At 39.1% G+C, this 21,831-nt stretch overlaps 1 protein-coding gene across 2 annotated transcripts in view; it reads right to left on the reverse strand.

Moving 5' to 3' along the window:
* LOC134635775 (CUB and sushi domain-containing protein 3-like) overlaps positions 1 to 21,831 on the reverse strand; it is a 222,914-nt gene that overhangs the window by 90,532 nt on the left and 110,551 nt on the right. For both annotated transcript variants that reach the window (XM_063485315.1, XM_063485314.1), the window contains exons 31-34: positions 19,582 to 19,698; positions 2,503 to 2,616; positions 1,958 to 2,053; positions 1,368 to 1,571 (exon numbers count right to left, since the gene is read on the reverse strand). In XM_063485315.1, the coding sequence (XP_063341385.1) occupies positions 1,368 to 1,571; positions 1,958 to 2,053; positions 2,503 to 2,616; positions 19,582 to 19,698 (531 nt within the window). The remainder of the gene's footprint in view (positions 1 to 1,367; positions 1,572 to 1,957; positions 2,054 to 2,502; positions 2,617 to 19,581; positions 19,699 to 21,831) is intronic.

The following is a 21,831-nucleotide window of genomic DNA, read 5'->3' on the forward strand; positions in this document are numbered from 1 at the left end:
ATATTCATGCAGGTATATTTACATGTAAAATGGTTTTGTGCATGCTAGCCAAACATCCATGTAGGGAGAAATGTCTGTCCCTTCAGCAGATGGTTCGCATCCACCTTACATAGGCCGCCAAGAGCTGCTGTAATAATAGGGCTGTTGGATCATGGCTAGTTAATTATATTTTCTGTCTGTGTCAAAAATATATGAATTTCTCTGTCCCTGTTTGTCACTGGTTTTGAACTTTAAATCTTTTATATGAAACAAGAGTTGCTGTCTTCTAAAACAACCTTATAAACTAGATATTATTGTTACGCTACAACACTACAACTCAACACTAGCTCTTCACAGAAGGTGCAGCGACAGCGGGTCCTCTCCACATTGACACAGACTCTAAGTCATTCGTAACTGTGTGTGTGTAAGTTTGGTAGCGAGTAGTAGAAGGCTATAGAGTGGGTTTACTAGAGCTTTTTTCATTGTGACCTTTCCCTGTTGCAGTTTAAGAAAACACTGTGAGCTGTTAAAGAGAACCAAAGTGGTACAATTGTGGGTCGGTCAGCTAAACAGTGACTGGAAATTCTTTATAAGGTGTAGAAAATGAGGGTGAGCTGCAGATTCAGGCGATTATTCACCGCAGATCTGTCACTGCAAATTACCACTTTCACATTGTCACATTATTTTGATACTGCAATTTGAAACATATAACATATCCATTATAATGGCATTAACCTTGCAAAGCACTATATTTATATCGAGAGAGCATTAATAATAATTCTTGTCAAAAGCTACAATGTATTATATTGTACACATGCCTGGTCCCATCATATGTAATATAGATAGCATTACAATTTTGGCATTGTGGGAGAGAAAATCTGTATTATGCAGTGTTATGTATTTAAAAAATGTATAGATACTGATGATGTTTGAAAATTCTATCCAGATTTATTTGCATATGGAGTGCTAATGTGTTAAAAATACCTTTTATAGCAGAGCTGTTATACTGAACTACATTATACTGAGGGCATATAGAGATTAAAGTTCTTGAAAGATCTGTTGTTGTTGGATGTATTTACTTTACACTGATATTTATTTTTTCCACTTATCTGGAGAAACACAGGAACCCAAAACCCTTGGGTGAAGCTTGTTCTGTTTGCTGTTGCTTTTCTCTGCTGGTCTAATCTACCAGAGCCTGACATTAGCTGCTTTGCAATGGGTGATGGACATTAGGAAAACTAATGACAGGAAAAAAAAACCCCAACAAAAAAACAGACACCAACTGCTTTTATGCACCTGCGCCACTTTTTGGATTAGTGTTTGTGCGTTTGTGTGTGTTTGCGTGCATGCAGGACATGCGGCAAGGATTGGAGGATGATGACGCTTACCAACACATGTGGGCACAGTGCCGTTCCACTGGGCCAGGGCATTGGGCACAGCCTCGCACCTGATGGCATTGGAGCCGTGCAGCGTGTAGCCTGGACTGCATTCAAACAGTACCGCCATACCGATGCCAAAGTCATTCCCTATCCGCTTCCCAAAGCGGGGCTCAGGGACTGAGCTACACTGAGTGGCGCTTGTCCGAGGGACAGCTAAGGATAAAGGGGGAGGAAGTGAGCATTAGAGGAAGAAAGACAAAGAGCGGTGGGTGGGTTTGTTAGGCAGAAATACAACAGGGAAAAGGAGACAAGGAAAGACAAAGGAGGTAGAATGCAACAGTAAAGCCCTTGTGAATCTCCTCGCGCGTCATTAGTCACTCTCATCTGCTTTGCCAGGATAGGCTATTTGACTCCACATCATTCTGCTTTGTTCAGACATGCCCAGCCGCATCCAGTGGCACTCTGCTGAACAGCCCTCTGTTTGATGAGCGCTGGGCTAAAGTACCTTCCCCTTTCCCCGAAAGCAAACAAATGCAGTCAATGCAGCAAATAATTCTGCGGATACAACTCTGGAACTATAGCAGAAAAAGTAACGTTACCTTGGTAAACAAAATGAAATCCTTTGGCTGTTTCTGTTCCATTTGTGGTAAACTTTAGCATGATCTTGTTTCCTGAACTCAAAGGTAGGGTCTCGCCTACATAACAAAGCAAAAAGAAGAACATTATCAAGACATTATCGGTGTGATTTAAATTTAAATCAAAAGGATGCTCTTAAGTAGTACGGCACAACACAAAGGATTCAACGCTTTTCTTTGTTTCAACATTTTTGACAGTCTAACCAGGTAGAGTGTGACAACAATTTACAACAGCTGGTTTGCTTTTGTTATTTTAATTGGGATCTCAGGAGTTTATTCAATTAAAATCATAATGTAATTATGTAACATCAATATAAGAATATATGAAGGGAAACAATCTTTATCCCTAGCAGCATGAAGTGGCTCGGATAACAGACATTCAATTTGTCTATGAAAAATAGTTATTTGATTAGAGTTGAGTTGCATGTGATGTACTGCCAGCAATTCGACCTTTCAAGGCCCTAGCCATACTTATGAGCGAAGAGAAAGTCAGAGAGTTATGCTCTTACCTGAGTGTGATCCATATATGGAAGAGAGAAGGGCTGAATCTGTTGAAGAACCATCATAGATCTCGACCACATCGCTGGTCAAAGTCTGGAATACCACAAACTGACCAAAGAGAACTGCAGGGAAAGAAGCAGCAGAGGACAGAGAACAGAAGACAACATGAAGGTGAATTTGTGCCAATAAAGGTTTAGATCTGTCAACATTCAGCTGATTCACTAGTTTGTACAGTCCCAAAGAGTGTGGCTGCTGCTTTGGCAATACTGCCGCTTGCTTGTAGTGAATAACATGCACGTGTCTCTGCCCTGACAGACAAGTAAAACAGCCAAGCTGCATTCAGTATCAGCATTTGTACAACATCTATCGCTGGCCAGTTCAATCTTATTCAGCTGATTTACACAACCATTCAGCGAGGCTGATTTATCAAGCTATTGTTTACCTATATCAGCCACACACAGACACAGACACACAAGTGCGCAGACACAGATTCCAGATGGGATTTCCGTATTTTTTTTAGCCCTCACAATTCCAATTAATATAAGTTTTATGTTAAGAACAGTATAACACTACGAGCGCACTTCAGGACTTTATAAGCTGCAGTAAAACATGTGACTTTTGGTGCAATATTATTTCTGGACAGTAGCTTTTTATAGGTCACATTTTTCTCAGGCAAACTAACATCTGCTCCCTACTATAAACCTTTCCGTGGCATTTTCTGAACAACCAATAATTAGGTATTCCTTTGAACTGTGCGTCTTTCTTTGGTGTGCCATGGCATTTAACATGTTCGGAATGACCTTCATACAATAGGGTGTTTTAACACCTAAACTAAAAGCAAAAGATCCCCTTTTTCTGCAAAAATACTGCAATTTTGAAGGTATAAAAACAGCCTTTTTAATAACCAAATAACCAACAAAATGTCTTTGCAAATATCAGAAATGCTACATTTCCTTCCTGTTGCTGGAGGGGTGTGTTGGTGGGGGGCAGTGGATTGACAGCAGCTGACAAGGTGAGCTCAGGCACAGGCAGGGGAATGGGAGGAAGCATAAACAAACTGGCACTGTAGCCTAAAAGCCGTGGGCAGGGAGTATTTTGTTAGCAGTAGTACTGAAGAGTAAGGACACGACAAGCATCCAAAACAAGTGAAATTTGGAGGAAGGTTTACACGCTGTTTAATATGCCACACAAGAGCAGTTAATTTGCTGTCTAGCCCCCAAACTGACATTTGCAAAGCACTTTTCCTCTGTGAATGTTTGTTTGTCCGCTCACTCAACAAACCAAGTTGCAAGACAAAAGACAGTACATCAGTCACTGTGACTGCTTGCAAAAGAACAGTGTTGTAAATATGTAAATGTAAATACGTAAATGTATGTAAATATGCCCTAAATTAATGTGATGTGACTGCCTGTATGTACACAAATTTCCATATTAAGGCAGATAAAAAAATTAAGAGCAATCATTAAAATAAAAGAGAGAAAAACTATTTTCTGTCTCTATTGAATTTGGATTTTTTTTTTCTTAAAAATAGAAGATGGGACATATTACTGTATGACAAGCAATTTCAGCTGAACTTTAAATATGATATGTATTAACTGATCGCTCCTATTTCAAGTGTTAAACAATCCCGATTCAGCCAAAATGAATAAATAAAGACCACTCAGAAAGTCACCCAAGTCCATGATGCATCACCATAAACATAAATGCACAGGGAAGGGATCTGGCCGAAGTATTTGTAGTATCTGACCTTTAGTTTAATGAAACATCCATTTCTTGATGAAATGTCGCATGAGAACATTACGGTTTATCGCAAAATAATTAAATCTTGTCCTTAATAAAAGCAGTGAGGGAGAACTTGTGATAATGAACAGAGAATTATTTAAATAATGCCCTGCATAAATATTTCCAATTAAGCATTCCTGATTATATCGATGTGTACACATCCTTGAAAATAATCAGATTTTTTTAACCAAATGAATAGACATGACCAACTGGATCACTACCTCTGCGACAACTCGTGTTTGTGTCTGTGCAGTTGTGCGTGCCAGTGCAAATAAATGTACGCTATGGGTGCGCGTCAACAATGGTGGTTAGGAGGCACCTTGAAGGCTACTTATACTCAATGTGGCTCTTGTTTATCCCTTTCTCTGTTTTCCCACACTCAACCCACCATTCTGGTTACATTTACCGCATTGTTGCAATAAGTTTATTTCTCTGTTTGTCCCGAGTCACCGTGCTAATTATTGTCTTCACAGTGTTTTCCAAAGAGCAGCAATTATCAACAAAATCTGGCAGGAGCAGTTTTCCTTCATCACGCCAGGCAGGTTCGTAAACCCTGTCAGTAAACGGCAACTTACACTGCGCCATTCAAGTTGCACAGACAAGCACTCACACTATGACTCCATCAGTGGCTGTGGGCACTGATTTCTTTATGTCTGAAATGCCGGTATCACAATAACAATAGAAAAAAAAGAAGAACTATGAGTGCCCTCCGTTTCAATAAAAATAAATTCTGCACTGTATTACTGAGATAATTAATGCCTTTTAAAGTGACAGTAATTCACAATAAACTAATTGTTAACATGGAAAATTAATCCGAGACACCATACTATTGTGCTTTAGTGGGTAGAGTCAGAATAAAATAGCGTTCCTAAGCTGCAAAATCAAAACAGGTGGATTCAGCAAGAGCTGATCATAAAGACAAAGTTAAATTCTTTATATGTTTAATAATGATAAGGAACAAATACGGTCTACGCTTGCTTAATATACAAACAGAAAAGCCATTTGAGGAAGCAGATTTACTAGATTTAGTTTTAAAATTACTATTAATTTAAAACTTTGACTAGGAAAAACTGCAAGTAGTTGTGGTGACTAATAGGACATCTAGAGGTTGAGGGTGTCATGTACTTTCAATTACAAGGTGACCACCTAGTGGGAGGCAACCTGTTGCCAAATAATGTCCAACTCTGCATGAATGCAATCACTCTCTGACAACTTCGCAAAAGTTTTCAAATAACTAGTATGTAATTGATAGATAAGATACTGGCTGGACTCTAAATGTAAATAGTTACATGTGAAATCCTGTATATGTAGACATCAACCAATTTGTGATTTCCCTTTGATTTATCACAGTTAAACTCCTGTATTATTACAAATTGATTGTATGTAATTGCTAACTGGACCCATTCAATTGTAAACTACTAAAATGATTGCAGTTTTAACACCCTCTTTATGACCCAGTAAGACAACTGGTGAGTGGTTGCAGACCTTGTTCCCATCTTCCGAATTCATTACATGGTTAAAAGCATTTTTTTTGTTGTGGTGCTGCCTCCAACACTGTTTTCCCTAATGTGATTGTACCATAAAGTAGAGAAAGCATCTGCTCTCACTGGTACACAAACATACAGATTATCAATAACTGGGCTGCAGAAGAGCAGACTTCATATGGCTAAAATCTATAAATGAAAAGCAAGTGTGGCCTGCTTTTTGTCCAGTAATAGTGTTCACCTATGTGTGAGCGTACACACAGGATCCACCTGAAAAGGTGTCAAATAAAAATAACACAATCAACAGAGGCAATTGCTAAAGGTAGAAAAGGCAGCATATGTTTTTCCTTCTGGCTATGAATTATGCAGAATTTTCCTGTCTTCTTCACTTTGTAGCAGTACCCATCTCCTCTGGCAGGTAGCCAACCACCATGAAACCACTATCCCCACTACAAAGCTAAGAAAGACACAGGGAGTAAAAGACACTTAGCAGGAAACAGAAACAAGGGAATAAGTAACCCCTAAAAGCCACTGGAGGCAACGCTGCATCTTATGGCCTAAGAGGCAAAAGACAATACAGAAAACATGACACGAACAGCAATGACATGTTTTTGTAGTCTAACATCTCATTGCTGTAGTAGTTTGTTGAATTTTTGTTTTAATAAGGGTACCCCACTAGTTATTACTTGTTGCAAAATGTAAACTGTCAAAAATGAAACGACAGCCGAACAAGCTTCATAAAGCAAAAAATCCTCCAAAAACGGAAACACATGGACACGCATGAAGTGGTGTTCTCACTCAAAGCAGCACAGGCAGACCTGTTTCCTTATCTGTTGAGTCGAGAAAATGCCTATGGCTGAAAAAGAGTTTGAATAAGAGATGATTTTACCCTTAGGGACAGCTCACTGCTGCGGTATTAGCATACCAACACCCTGTTAGAGGCTGCACTCCTGTGCTCTGAGCACACACACACACACACAACACAAGCACAATGTCGCTCATTTCTGCCTCTAATCCAAAGCCAGCCATGCATGACTCCAATCTGCTCCTTTGCTGTAATCATGTCCAGATATTAAGTCAATAAATCATCGGAAACTTGTTACCTAATTTATGCAGGACTATGATGAATCTTTTGTCCTCTGGGCCTCGTCATGGTAGTGTAACGCACTGCACTTGGACAATGGGAACAATTTTCATATCTGCATCTTCACCTTGAATTATCTCAACGCAAGTCACTTTAATCCTACACCTCTCAGGGTATTAGATCGTGATATTCGTATATTCCTGTATCTCAAAACCAGTAATGCCTGCCAGGCACTGATAAAGCATGAAATGTACAATTATACTTTGATCCTTCTCTTGAGTGATGGCAATCTAATTTTTTCCAATTTGAAAGCAGTCATTCTGGAAAATGTGACAAGAGGCTTCAATGGTTTTCTACCATCTCAAGTGCAGTCTGGCAGATATGAATTGAATCAGGGGAAACGTTTAAATTAACCATGCAATTTAAACAATCAAGAAAAGTCTTAGGTGGTCGTACATTACATAATTTACATTAAATTGAATGGCAGAGGAGTCCACACTCAAAGATACACCTATCTAGAGTTGCGTAAGACATTTCTACTTCAAAACAGAGAAAATTGGTTCAGGCATGGGCTCGAAACGGTGATAGTTTCCACGCACAGTTCTTGCAGATATTTGCCAGCACATTCACACTGTGGGGAAAAAAAACCCCTTGCCACCACATCTCAAAGGTGCTCTATTGGGCTGGGATCTAAAGAAAGTACACGAGGAAAGTGAAGTAAATTAAAATCACTGTCATGCTCCTGGAGCCATTTGGAGATGATGAGTGCTTTGTGACAAGGCTTGTTATCCTGCTGGAAGTATCCATTTGAAAAAGTGCAGACTGTCGATGAATGGGTGCACCTGGTCAGTAACAATGTCTAAGTATGTTATGATGTCTAAATGGTTCTCAGATGGCATTAAGGCAAGCAATGTGTGTCAAGAAAATATCTCCCCTAAGTTACACATCAACAAACAACCCTTACTGTGTGCACCTTTGTAAGACAGGTCCATGATTTCATATAGTTTACTCCACTTGCCATGGGAATTGTAATTCCTTCACTTTATGGAATTATGCTCAGGGGTTAATGTGGGCCATAACAATCCAGAACGGCATTCCGACACCGACGGTAAATAGAAATAAATAGTAATAGATTAATGCATAATACTGCTGAATCCCTGTGATTTGTCCATCTTACATTGGTTACTCAACTTCAGCATCTAGCTAGTGCTACTGAAAGGAGCGAGTATAAATGGTGCTAATTTTGTTTAAGTGGCAGGTAGTTTCAAATGCAACAGCTCCACAAACATCAGCAAAAACAAACTGTGTGTGCGGCCAAATGTGCAGTTGCTGTTTTTCCCAGGGAGAGAAAAAAATGTTTGACAGAACAAGAAAGGAATCCATCCATCCGCTTATCCTCTTCAGGGTCGCGGGGGGCGCTGGAGCCTATCCCAGCTGTCATAGGGCGAGAGGCGGGGTACACCCTGGACAGGTCGCCAGTCTGTCACAGGGCCAACACACAGGGATAGACAGCCATTCGAACTCACATTCACTCGCTCATTCACACCTAGTGGCAATTTGAATTATCCAATTAACCTATCCCCACAAGCTGCATGTCTTTGGACGGTGGGAGGAAGCCGGAGTACCTGGAGGGAACCCACGCAAACACGGGGAGAACATGCAAACTCCACACAGAAAGACCCCGGCCTGATGGTGGAATTGAACTCAGGACCTTCTTGCTGTGCGGCAACAGTGCTAACCACCGTGCCACCGTGCTGCCACACAAGAAAGGAATATGAGAGATATTTTTAAAGGTAACGAATGTTCAGTAAGAAATATTTGATAAACTGGAAACTACCCTAATTCATTTAATTTTTAATCTTACATATTTTGCAATGTATAATAAGTTGGGTTTTTTTGGTTATTCAAAGGTTGTATAAAGGGGGTAGTTTAGTACGGTTTAGTGCATGCTAAAGTGGTTAGTTTGCAGCACTGTGGTGTAGTTTGCAGTAATTCACTATGGTGGACAGATACAGGGTAGCAACAGGGTAGCAATGATCAACTTAAATGTAAGGTTACGTTGCTGATTAGATTCACTCACCAAATACTACCTTTTATACTATGTAGTGGTTGGAAATCAGCTACACAGCTCATGAAAAAGCTACTTGTATCATGTTGAATTCAGCTGGCTAAAGCCAGAAAAAGCATCTCAGAGCACAGCATCACAGGTCAGCTGATTACAGCCTGCACATGAAGCCAAATCTAATGGAGCTCATAATACAAATAACTATGTGATTTATTTTAAGTGATTATTCTCCCCACGGTGATATACAAAAACTGAGAGTTCCCCCACCTGCCAAATCCCTCTTGAATCCCCGACTACGCTAGTCAGTCTAGTTCCTAAATCAATGGCATAAGGATCACATTAAAATTTCTCAGAGTGGGTCTTGCAGAAATATTCTTATTTTGAGGCATCACATTGTAAAACCATTTTTAAATAAAACTGCTGTTAAATGGAAGTGTTGTTCAGAAGGCTAGACTGTAAGCAGACGGATCTTTGTTGTTCACACTGAGTATGTCAACACTCGAAGAAATCCACCTAGTCTCACCTTTATTTGAGACGGTTTAGAAAGAAGTGTGTAGCTATAGCCCTCTTCATCCCAACTTTTAAAAGGTTCACATCAAATACAATGATCGTATTTAATGTTGTGGAGTGACTAATTAATCAAACATCAGTAGTACCCCATAGTCACCTGCAGCTTTTGCTCATTTTGAGTATTCTCTTTCTTAACCCAAACCTTTATCAGGTGAATGACTCGGCCACTCAGTGATATTTAAACTCAAATTTTCTTAACCAGCACATTTACCATTGCTGTAGAATGATTGAATGACATTCACTGAGCTTTTAGTATACTTGGATGGATGCCACAGAATGCCCAAGCAATAACAAAATTGCCATATTCTTTGAGAGATGAGGAGGGTTGCTTGTCATGAGCCATCGATAGCAGTCTAAAGAACCTTTTTCCACAACTCTACCACTTTCTTATTGTGTTTCTGTGAGCGACTTTCTTTTTTGAGTCTGATCAGGGGGTTGCAACATGCATTGAATCCAACAGTTTGTCATTTTCTAGCTTCCCTATTTGCATCCATTATTCTTATAATATGCCTAAAATAATATTTTGGTGAATCAACTACCTCTGAGAAGACTGAAAATTATTTTAATTACAATTTTAACATAAGAATCAACTTTTCACTGGTGGGAGTGAGAAATGTGGTAAATGGCAAAAAATCAGAGATAAGTAAGTAAAACAAACAGCTATCCAGGCAGAAAAGAAAAACTGCTTCAAAAAGGCCACTTTGGACACACTTTAGACTCAGTAAGGGGAGCAGAGCAGAATAAAGCCCAAAGGAAATAAAACACAAAAAATAAAAACACATGGCCAGTTCATTTCAACATCTTCAACATAACCACGTCACCCAGCACATAGAAGGCTTTCCAGGAAGAAAATCACGTACTTAACCTAAGGGCAGGGTAACAGTACTCCATACGCTAAAACTACTAATGATGGAAAACAAGTTTTTGGGAAATGCAAAATCTGGCAGTATTAAAGTTTTTCTTTTTTTTTCTGAAGTGAATGAGTGAATGCTACCACCCCTTCACTCTGAACTTCAGCCACACTTTTCATCTCGATGTCTTATCGTTTTAGCTTTTAGGATCGAGTACATCTCCTCAAAAACAAATGCAAATCCTGTAGATACGATCACTACAACAAGGGAGAGAAGAGAAGCAGTCATTGCAAGGTTCTATCAGTGAAACACTCAATGAACTATGACAAAAACAATGCACATGTGCATAACCGTGCTTTGCATTTCACCAATCTAAAAACATTACAATTTCTCTATTTAAGCATTTAATATGCTGCCTTTTTCACCATTTTCAATTCAACATATGGTTTAACATGATTTGCAAATCCTCACATTTGTTTTTTCTTTACATTTTACACAGCATCCCTGCTTATCTGGAAGTAGAGTTTAAGAACCACTCAAACAATAATTCACCATTACTATGTTCCCGTGCAAAGGTAATAGCAAGAAATGCTACATTTCATGCAGATTTAAAAAGAAATGTGCAAAATACAGAGTACACTTGCTGCAGATGTAACTGTTAAGGAGTAACTACATACCCAAGTTGCGCCCATTCACCCAACCAAGCTGAATGCAAGTATATGTTTTCAGACAGCATGATAAGCATCTGGTGGTATTATGAACTACTTTCACATTTGAAATTCTACTTACATAACAAATGCAATAAATTTGTAGTCTATTCCTACCAACACATTAAAAAAATATACTAAGCACCAATGGTTATTTTACACATGATGTACTGTATATAATGGAGCCTAAACATGATGCAGACATCTGGTTTTTCAGAGACTCGGTCTCCGACTAATACACGATTAAAAACAGTAAAACGCGGTAAGAATTCTTCTTCTGATTCTGATGAAGCCAATTCTTTTGTGTCATGTGACAGTCCTGCATATTTGACTTCTGATTTCTTGGCGTTTCACTGTATTTACACAGTCCAGTCAGTCACACCACCAAATCTGAAAGCATCTTAATGTGAAAAGCTAAAAGAGAAGAGATTACTAGTTTAAATCTCCATCATGCTAAAACGCAGAACCCATAATAAAATATTCAATATTAAGTGTGCTTGCAGTACAGGCATTACAGCACTTCAATTTTTTTACATTTCACTCACTTGCAACCACATCAATTCTCAGTGGTGCAAAAAGGAAAAAAAACTACAGTATTCATCTGAAATGAAGTATAAGTCTGATAACAGGCTCTGGTTTCTGAGGTATCATGTTGAAGCTAATCAGTGAACCTTGACTACCTCTGCAGGGTCTCTATCTCCCTCTGTCCTTGCTTCAGTGTGAAAGGCCTTAAAGGGATTTTGTCTGACAGTGAGGCAGAAGAAACTCTAAAAACTACCTCAGTTTCACTTTTTGAGCATGTTTATCATCTTGCCGCATGTACAAACTCAGGCGAGATCCAGGGAAGACGCCCGCGTCATCTCCATATGTATTTTATTGAGCTTCTGCTTCTACCTAACATGTATGTTTTATTTATTTTTCCCATTGGGCAATAATAACATGCCCACTTTCATAAATATACAGCTCTTAGCAATTGCTTCCCATAAGCTGATTAAACTTAGCTTCCAGCCAGCTTCTCATTGACTTAAAGTTTGTTAAAAAGGTGCATCTTTCAAAAACTTTTGCATCTCATGTTTTTTGATTCCCATTACAAATAAAGTGTTACTGATTCTGTCCATTTCAGGTCTGAGTCAAATTAAAAGCAAAAACATATTTTGAGGCCTCTTTAGATTCACCTTTTTTTACAAATTGTTATGTGTGTGCATCTAAATCACAATCTTTGAAATTTGAGAGGTCACATCTAAAAAAACACTATTGTTGGTCAGAAGTTAAAACTATGGGAAACAATTCAGTTCGATTCAAATCAAGGTGCTTTCTATTGCAAAGTAAAGACCTACAATATTAGAGACCCAAAACAATCAAACGACTTCCTATGAGCAAGCACTTGGCGACAGTGGGAAGGAAAAAAATCCCTTTAGAGAGGAAGAAACCTCTTAAACCCAGAACCAGGCTCAAGAAGAGGCAGACATCTGCTGCGACCAGTTGGAGGTGAGGGGAAGAAGACAGGACAAAAGACAGAGCATGTAAATAATTATTAATAATAACTAATGCTTAGTAGTAGAGTGGTGTATAAACACAAATGGTGAAAAGAGGTGAGCAAAGAAATGATCAGTGCATCATGGGAAGCTCTCAGTAGCCTAGCCCTATTGTAGTACAACTGAGGAAAGGTTTAGGGTCACCTGGATCAGGTTGGACCAGCCCAGATCATAAGCTTTATCAAGTTTCAAGCGTAATCTTAAAAAGAGAGATGGTGTACGTTGTGTACAGAATCCATACTGGGATTGTGGGGTCCACAGAAGTGGGACCTGAAAGCTGAAGAACAGAAGTTCTTCAGGTAAAGAGCTAAACCATTTGAGGACCATGCTCTTCTAAGTAACTGCTCATGACATAATCATAATTTAAATGGAACGAAACACAGCCACCTCTTTCCCCACACCCACTGGATTAGCTACAAGGCCTTAAGGCAAAGTATGCAAAAAGCCCAAATAAGGCGCTAAAGATACTAACAGCACAAGCAGTCGTGAAAGGTAAGAAAAATGGAAGCATATGTTTGTCCTTCTGGAAATGAATTATGGAAGAGCTACCTGTCACCTTTGTTTTATGGTAGCGCAGGCCTTCTGAGATTCTGAGCTATGACAGCATACACAAGCCTCATTTACAGAAACCAAAGGGATTATATGACAGCATCGACACATATATTTTTAATGACCCATTATCACAGCGAAATTGCATCAGCTCTTTTGGCAGGGTGTACGTGGCTGTACCTTGGCACAATCTGTATGCGGTCCATTAGGCTTCTATCTTGGGTAAAAACTCTGTTCGGTGCATTGAAAACTGTAACTTTTGGTTACTTAAGAGAGAAAGAAAACTGTAAGTGGCCTGTGGCTGTTTTTTTTACTTCCTGCTTTAACTGTACTGATACTTTTTTCTTGGCTTGGGTTTTTATTAGTGTTTGTACTTGTTGACTAGAACTGGTTTATACAGCATTCATTAATGGGGTTTTAAAGGGTAACACAAGGCAGTACAATGACACAGTGAGCACCCAGAATCTCTGCAATCTTGAAGTCTTCAAAATTAGTCAGTGTCGTCATTCAAGACTGTGTCTGACACACATCAAAAACCACATGCTCTACCATGAAAGATCTCCAACTCAAGGCAGAGCCAAAACAAATTCACAGTTTATATTAGGTTGAGGGAAGTGTATGGTGTAAGCTGATGGAGACAGACAAGGTAATGATTTTGTTGTGTAGGATGTAGCAAGTCATGTGCTGGGGTAGCTCGAGGCAGAATCTTACACTTCAGCAAACATCACTGATGAGTCAACAATCAGCCCCCGGGGTCTACACTTTATGATCGCTCTCAGCAGTACTCTGTTCCTCTCGCCCTATTCTTCTCATTCTCTGTCTCGCTTATTATAACCCCTCATTCATTATCACTCTCGCCATCTAACTTTCTCTCAGACTTTGACATTCAACAAAGTTCGATGTGCCTCTCTCTCATAGTTAGACCTTTTACATCTTGAAGTCTCGACAGTCTCTCTCTCTCTCTCATGCTGATTCTGTCCGTCTTGTTAGAGCCCAGATTTATTACAGCAATCTGCCAGTGCTCCTGTCTCGCCTACTAACACATACAGTGGCAAACATCACGCATATGTTGTTGTTACCATTATATAGATACATACACTGAAGCTATAAAGGGCCTCGGGCAGATAAACAGAGGTGAATTAATGTTGTCTCTACGCAATGAAATTCACCATTAACTCCACACGAGAGACCTTGGACCAAGAATGTACCTTGGGATCAACTGGACCATTTGAAAAGTTAACCACAGGTTAAAAAAATATGTATATAGACATATATGATATGCTTCATAATCTTGTTAAAATCTTGTTAAAATTAGGTCTAAGGCTGGACCTGGAGAACATAAGGTGAAACCACTGCATTGTGTTGCTCTAATAGTCAGGCTACAAATGGCTTTTGATGTCATTTTTAATGAGCTTGAAATTCACAGTTTATTTTCAATGTACTGATCTGAGAGTCATATCTCAAAACAAAGAAAAACCTGCAAAAGAAAAACACCCAGAAATGCCACAGAGGGTCTTAATTGGAAGAGTTTGGATCACCTCTGAAGCCATCAACATTTGGGAAGAGGGTTGTAATGAACAAGCAGATCCTTTAGGCTAAACAAAACAGACTGGGGAAAAAAAACACAAAAACCCCCACAACGAGACCAGAAGCACAGTTTGGCACTTTTTATCCCTTCCAAAAAACAAACAAATATCCAGTTTTTCCCTCTGTGAACCCCCGCAAACAATGAGGTTATCCCTCGTCTCTGTTTTAGGCAAGAAAATACAACATCCTGCCGGAAGTATAGGACAAAAAGTTAGCCGTTGAACTCGGCGTAAACAAGAGCAAATGCCTGTAGGCAGTGTATATCTTTATGTTTACAAGCAGTGCCCAAGGCAAAGGTTGAGTGACATGAATAATTCATGCCTTTACAAAAGAAAACAGAGTTATTGTTTGAAATATGACTATAACCATTATTTCTGACAGAATAATTAAATATTAAAGGGCAAGACAGATGCACATTGTACCTTAATGACATTTGAATGAGGCAAAGTAAAATAAGCCACGCGCAAAATATGAGTGGTGAGATACCAAGAAATGATGGCTCACCAGTGACTGCAAAGCCTCCTACTTCTTGTTGACTATACGCGCACCATGGTTTAAGCACTGGTGTCTACTGTCAGCTATTATTTTTATGATTATCAGTGTGGAGACAGTACATACATATGAGCCTATACATGTGTACACAGGCTAAGAGTGGTGACGAGGTTTATAAATACGAACGGTCTACTTTAATACTAGCAAGTCCTCTGCAAGACAGCAATAATTTGCATGATAGAGACAGTGCTTCAGGGAGAATTGTACAAGATTACATAGTGGCGCATAGTTATTATGGATAAATGTTTATGTGCATACATTATATCATATCAGATGTAAAACACGACAAACAAAAATGCAGTCCAAACCTACAAACAGTAAGGATACATCAAGGAAGGTATGCACCGATCTATTCATTCAATGAGACAAAAGCACAACAGCTTGGGTAGAGTACAGTTAATCTATACAAATTCTACTATGGTTACATAAAACAAAATATCTGCCAACATCCCATTCATGTATAAACAAGCTATCGCAAGCTTTTGCACCGACCACCTGTGACAGAATCACACACCTTAAAACTGCGCTTTTAGGGAAACTAACAACAAAAAAGGAAACCCATCATCATCAGTAGTAATACTTTTTGCATTCATGCAGCAATCTGGATATCATTTTTATATCAGGTTAAACAAAGTGTGAATTCTTCACTAAAAAAAAGAAAAAATAAGAGTGCTTCTGCTGCTGTCTAATCACTCTTTTAGACAGTTTCCTTTGGTGCTTCAGGTCTAACTTCCAGGTGCCTAAGCAACAAGACAGCTGAAGGTGGGGAAAAAGAAATCAATAGCTGACTCGCTCTGTCACAAATGTAGCAAAGCTAAACTGAAAAAGTGATTTATCTTTTCTTTTTTGCTGACAGTGTACAGTAAAAACCTTTATTTTCTCACATGAAGAACATTTTCCTGCCCTGTTTGCTGTACACTCATATCAAATACAATCACATATTCAGTCCACTATTGCACTTTAAATCAATATACAATATAGGTTAACAATAAAATGAAACGTGAGTGTCACTTATCTTTTGTTTTCAACAGTACTTTCTTTCTGAAAACCAACAGCTCATGGCTCATTGCAATCTTGGCTAGCATTGGCTATACACAAACACTGTCTTGTCACTTAGTTTATCAAATATTCTATTAATAATCAGGAAAAAATGAAATGGTCCAATTCATCTTAAATGCAGTGCTTCCAACTCCAAATCTGTTCAGATTTCTGAGCAGTCTCACTAACATACTGTACTTATATACAGTGTTGGTCAAGTTACTTGAAAAAAGTAATCAGTAACTAATTACTGATTACTTCCCGAAAAAAGTAATCCCGTTACTTTACTGATTACTTATTTTCAAAAGTAATAAGTTACTTAGTTACTTTTTAAAACATGATTTACACCCTAAATAGGTAATAAAGCAATAGATCATTCAGCCCAATTCTACTTTTCCTGCATAATCCATCATATAAAATGTAATCAAATGAAAAAGTCTCTTTTTAAAACTTGTTTTATTAGTTTTAATCTTTTAACTTTATACATCAAGCAAACATTAAATTATATGCAACATTCTCTGACTGGAATAAATTTGTTTAACATTTAAACCTATTTTCTGTATATCCCAGCATATAAAATAAAATATTTTTTTGTGTTTACACTCACTCTTTCAAATAGATGCACGTAAAACACAGCCAAAAATAAATAAAATCAAAGACTCAGCGGTCCCGTAGCTCTATTTTCACCTGTATAGCAGGAGTGGGTCAGGCGGAGGTTTGCCCTGGTGCAGGTGTGCCGCAGCGGTCAGTGGAAGGATACGGCAGTTTCTCTGTGAATTTCACATTCCAGCGGCAGCGTATTTGGTGCTTGCTCAGACGTTTAGGGTTTTTTTCGCTGTAAAAAGAAGTTTTCTTCCCACGCAGTGAGCAGTGGACGCTAATGTTTTTGTTACTTTTTACGGAATCAAACTCAAAGTAAGGTCAGTACTTCCACGCTTTAAACGCTGCACGGTCATACTCTCTCCCGCACTCGTTATATTATCCATTTTTGATCTGCACACAGCTGTTGCTATGAACGTCGCACTCACTTACATCATTGTCATGAGACACTCTTGCAAAAAAATCACGGTTTTAGTAACGCAGTACGCAGCGTGCTTATAGGAAAGTACCGTAACAGTAATCTAATTACCTTTTTTGCAATAGTAATCCCTTACTTTACTCGTTACTCAAAAAAAGTAATCGGATTACAGCTGCCCATCTCTGCTTATATATAGAATTTAAAACATTCACATACACTGCATGATATGGATATCTATATTTAGGTCTGTGTAAACCCTTGTGGCTACACTGTGACAGCAAAAGACATATATGCACATAACATTCCAGTTCTCCAACCCAGGTGTAAATCTCTCTGGTCACCGGGTCGGAGTGAGGAGATGATTTTCCACTGACCTTTTCCTGCAGCTCCAGCCAGGTTCACACAATGTCTGAAAGGCTTATGGTATGCCATCGGTCATATGAGGGACACACTAAGACACACGTTTGACACTCTACCCTAGGCGCTTACAAATTTCAATTACCTGTATACTAGACACTGAAATGTGATTTCTGTTATCACACTGCCCAAAGGCTAGACTCAGCTGCCAAGCTACTACAGAGAGAAAACAGAATTTCTCTTCTTATTGTTTTATCTGGAGGGCAAAAACACTAAAATGCTGGACGCTTTGTTCAGTAACATTAAACCCAAACAAATAAAGAAATGTTTTTTTTAATTTATGTGTTTTACTTAATTCGTGTGCACTGGTTTCATATCAGCTCAGCAAAGCAAAGTATGCATGTCTCAGCTTGTTTTCATGCACTGATGTTAGTTCCCAACTCTGTTTCAATGTGTATGTGTTTGTGTGTTTGCACTTGTTAGCCTTACTCGATTCACAGCCCATGGCACGTCCCAAAAGCACTCAGCCAAGAGGAAACACCTTCATTTTTTTAATTCATTCATAATATTAAGTCACAATGCAGTAAAAATTACAAAAATAATATCACAATTTGAGAATTCTACAGTTTGATGCTGGTGGCTAGGGGGTGTCATTTGATGTTCTGGCTTTAGATTCACAATTTACAAGGTACTAGCAAAACAAGAGCCATGTGCTGTCACGGGTGTATTATAGCTAGTGAAACATTTTCAGCCTGCTCTACCCAAGCTGCGAATCCCATTTCCTGCAGCCTCAACACAGCAGTCACTCCCTGGAACAAATGCATAAGCCCAGGTGGGAATGTTGCTTGGCGACTTTTACACTCCATTAAGCATTTGCTCCCAGTTTAAGAAAATGCTGCATTTTAATGCAGTGTTTATTTACAAAAGTTTTGTGGTTCCCTGGACTCCATGAGCAGCGGGAGATGGCAACAAAGGATGTAAACTGTCGGACCGGATCATCGCACAGGGGATTAATCTGTGTTTCTAAGGCACGGGGCTTTACAGAATAAAAACATCTGCCTACATTTCGGCTCTTCATTATGACTAACATGAAATATTGAGTAGAAATGCATCAAGGTCTTCTAGAGATCTTTGCTGAATTATGTATACACAGGAGTCCGTGGATAAACTGAGCACCGGAGAATTTGCTTGCGCCGTCTATTCCCCACAGCCCCTCGCTGCATGACCTTCCTCTCCATTACCTACACTACGGAGCATTTTTCATGTCAACACAATCAATTTTTGTTTGCCCTGACCCTGTTCTTTTACGCCTCTTACTGAAACCAAAATCCTGCCATTCTTTACGCTACATTTCAGCTCATACACAAGAGCGGAGGGTAGCTGAAAGAAGTGCGGCACACTCCCAACTCTGTAGTGGTATGAAACCAGCATCTGTATGTATCGATTCAATCAGATTTCCTCCAACACATACTTGCAATTGGCTTCAATATTTATTGCTCAGCCATTTGCGTGATTCATTTTTATATATGGGGAAGTCTACACAAACCGAATCCTACCCAGCAGCAAACATGCGTGCCAGTGGCCGAAAGCATCAAAGTACCACTCTAAATTGAAAATGCATGCAGCACAAATTAAGCTCAACAAGAAAAAGAGTAATTCAAGTTTGAGCATTGTGTTTGGTGACCACATTTTACAGAAAGCTTCAGTTTCTTCACAGGCTATCTTCCATCCTCATGTTGGAGCAAAAATTCACAGAAAACAGATTATTATCTGTTAGCCTCTTCTTTTTTCTTCTTGGAAGAAAAATATTTCTGGCTGCCACCACACATCAGCTATAAGCAGCATTTTAGCAGGCAATAAGTAACAGCTTTTTTGCAGTTCCATGAAAATAATACTTAAAATGCTTACCAAAGTCCCCAGGGACAAAGATGTCATAGACACAGGTCTGCCCTATGGTGTAATTATGCGGGTAGTTTGGGGACAGCACAGTTCCCTCTGAACCTGTGAAGTGACCTCCGCAGGGAGCTGTGGAGACAGCAAGGCAAGCAGCAGGGAAGCTCAGTTAACAAATATGAGGCAACCAGCTAATAATACCTGGAGGAAAAAGGCATTAAAATAAAATCAGTGCATCTATTGAAGGGTAAGCAGCTAAAAATCACACACACACAAAAAAACAACAACAAAATTTAAAAGTTACCTTTGAACTTCCAGCTGCAGACAAATATAAATTTGTCCAGCAAATAAAAAATAATTTGACATTTGAGAGACATTTTGGGCACATCTTCAAAAAGAAAAGTGAGCCGTAAACGCGGAAAAGAAAAGCCCTGAGATGTGCTTAGAAAGAGCCAACGGGGGAGACAACCTGCAAGGAAAAATACTTTTTGCCTTTAAAACACCATCAATCACGGGAACACAAAAGCACAACATTCCCACATGCCTGTGACTTTAATCAGCCTATACCGCTCAGCACCCTGTTTTGAAAGATTCAGATTCAATGACTCAGCTAAAGTTGGTCTTTCATCAGACATCCAGCGATTTTTGAAGGTGCTTCATTATGATGTATAATCCTAATTGATTACATTTTCCTATCACTAACCTTTACAAAGCATATCCATTAATTTTAATATGAGCTAATACAGCGTGTGGCTAAAGCTAGAGTAAGGTCGCTTGCATTTAATTGTCATTAAACACATACTCGGATGCTTCTATCTCTCAAAACTTTCCTGCTACTGTCAGCAGATATTCAGCCGGTGATATTCAGTAGGCTTGTTAATATTAGTTGCGGTCTGTCTTGCAGCTGCGTCGCATCTCATAGTCCGATCTTAAGCTGTTGATAATGTACCTAATTAGCTAAGAGTCGCTCTAATGCATTTACCTCAGACCTCACGGACCGAGCCATCAGGTGGGGGAGCCTCGACTGTAAACAAACACACAGTCATTTGTATTAGGGAAGCTGTCACCAGCTGCTCTGAACCCCCCTATGGCCCACACTGTGCACATGTCACTGCTGTTCCATCGAGCAGCACATGAGAAGTGAGCAGAGGTGTTAATGTAGAAGAATGGATCAGCGATTTAGCCGCATTTGGTTGCTGAAGTAGCAATAGGCATGTAATCAAACACATGTGACGCGGGCACGCGGGGCTCTAATTCAAGCTGATTTGTCAGACAGAATGGGAGACATGGTGCTGTGGTGGGGGAGGAATCTGAGAATGCTACTAGTGGGAAGGAAAGCAAACTGCGCTGTCAATCTAGAGTAGGAGAGAGCGGCACCAAGGAAAGCAAGGGATTCTCAAGATATGCTTTAACGGTTTCTGTCTGACAGCTGAGTGCAGTGCTGCACAGAGAAGAGGGCAGGCTGCAAAACCACTCATTTTATGTTTTGTAAAAGGCTGATAGTTAAGGAAAAAAAAGCTAAGTGCTTCAGAGAAAAAGGCGAGTTATTACCTCATATGATTACATGAATGGTGATTTAAGATGTCAGTGCATGAAAAAATGATTTTTAAGAATGCTTGGATTGTCTTCAAAGTACGCACACAGCAAAATCTTCATATGATTTACTGCTAAATGCAGTAAATCATATTATATTGTTACAACACTCCATCAATACAAACAGGATCCCAGTTTGAAGGAACGGGCTTCAAATATTAAATTTTTGAATCATTTTTAAATCATTAGATTTAGAATTTGAATCATATTGACCCTTTCCTTTATTCTACTTTGCTTACACACACAGGGGAGACAATGGAACAAATTGTAGCATAATAAAACAAATATACTATACTGAAAGTACAAGAATAATCTATAAAGTATGATACCACTAGCCAAGAAGCCCACAGGATGCCCTTAAGTTTGGGTAAGAATCACAGTTATACTGTATACTAAATATTAGTTGCTGACCTGAGTAACCTTGACTAAAAGTCCTGCTGTCTATAGTACAATTTAACAACCAAAAACACAGTGAGCCATTATAGACTTGTTTAACGTAAACAGAATGTACAACTTGCTAAATAACATAAAGGAACAGTAGCTGGCCATATGTTGAGGCAGCTGAAGCCATTACATTTAGCCTTGAGACAGTTCAGTCATCAGTTCAGATGCATTTTCAAAGTGAAAACACTTAACGGAGAGCTGTTGATGGACTCTTTAGTAAAACACATA

Source organism: Pelmatolapia mariae, linkage group LG10_11 (assembly GCF_036321145.2).
Source record: "Pelmatolapia mariae isolate MD_Pm_ZW linkage group LG10_11, Pm_UMD_F_2, whole genome shotgun sequence".
In the NCBI taxonomy this organism is placed as follows: domain Eukaryota; kingdom Metazoa; phylum Chordata; class Actinopteri; order Cichliformes; family Cichlidae; genus Pelmatolapia; species Pelmatolapia mariae.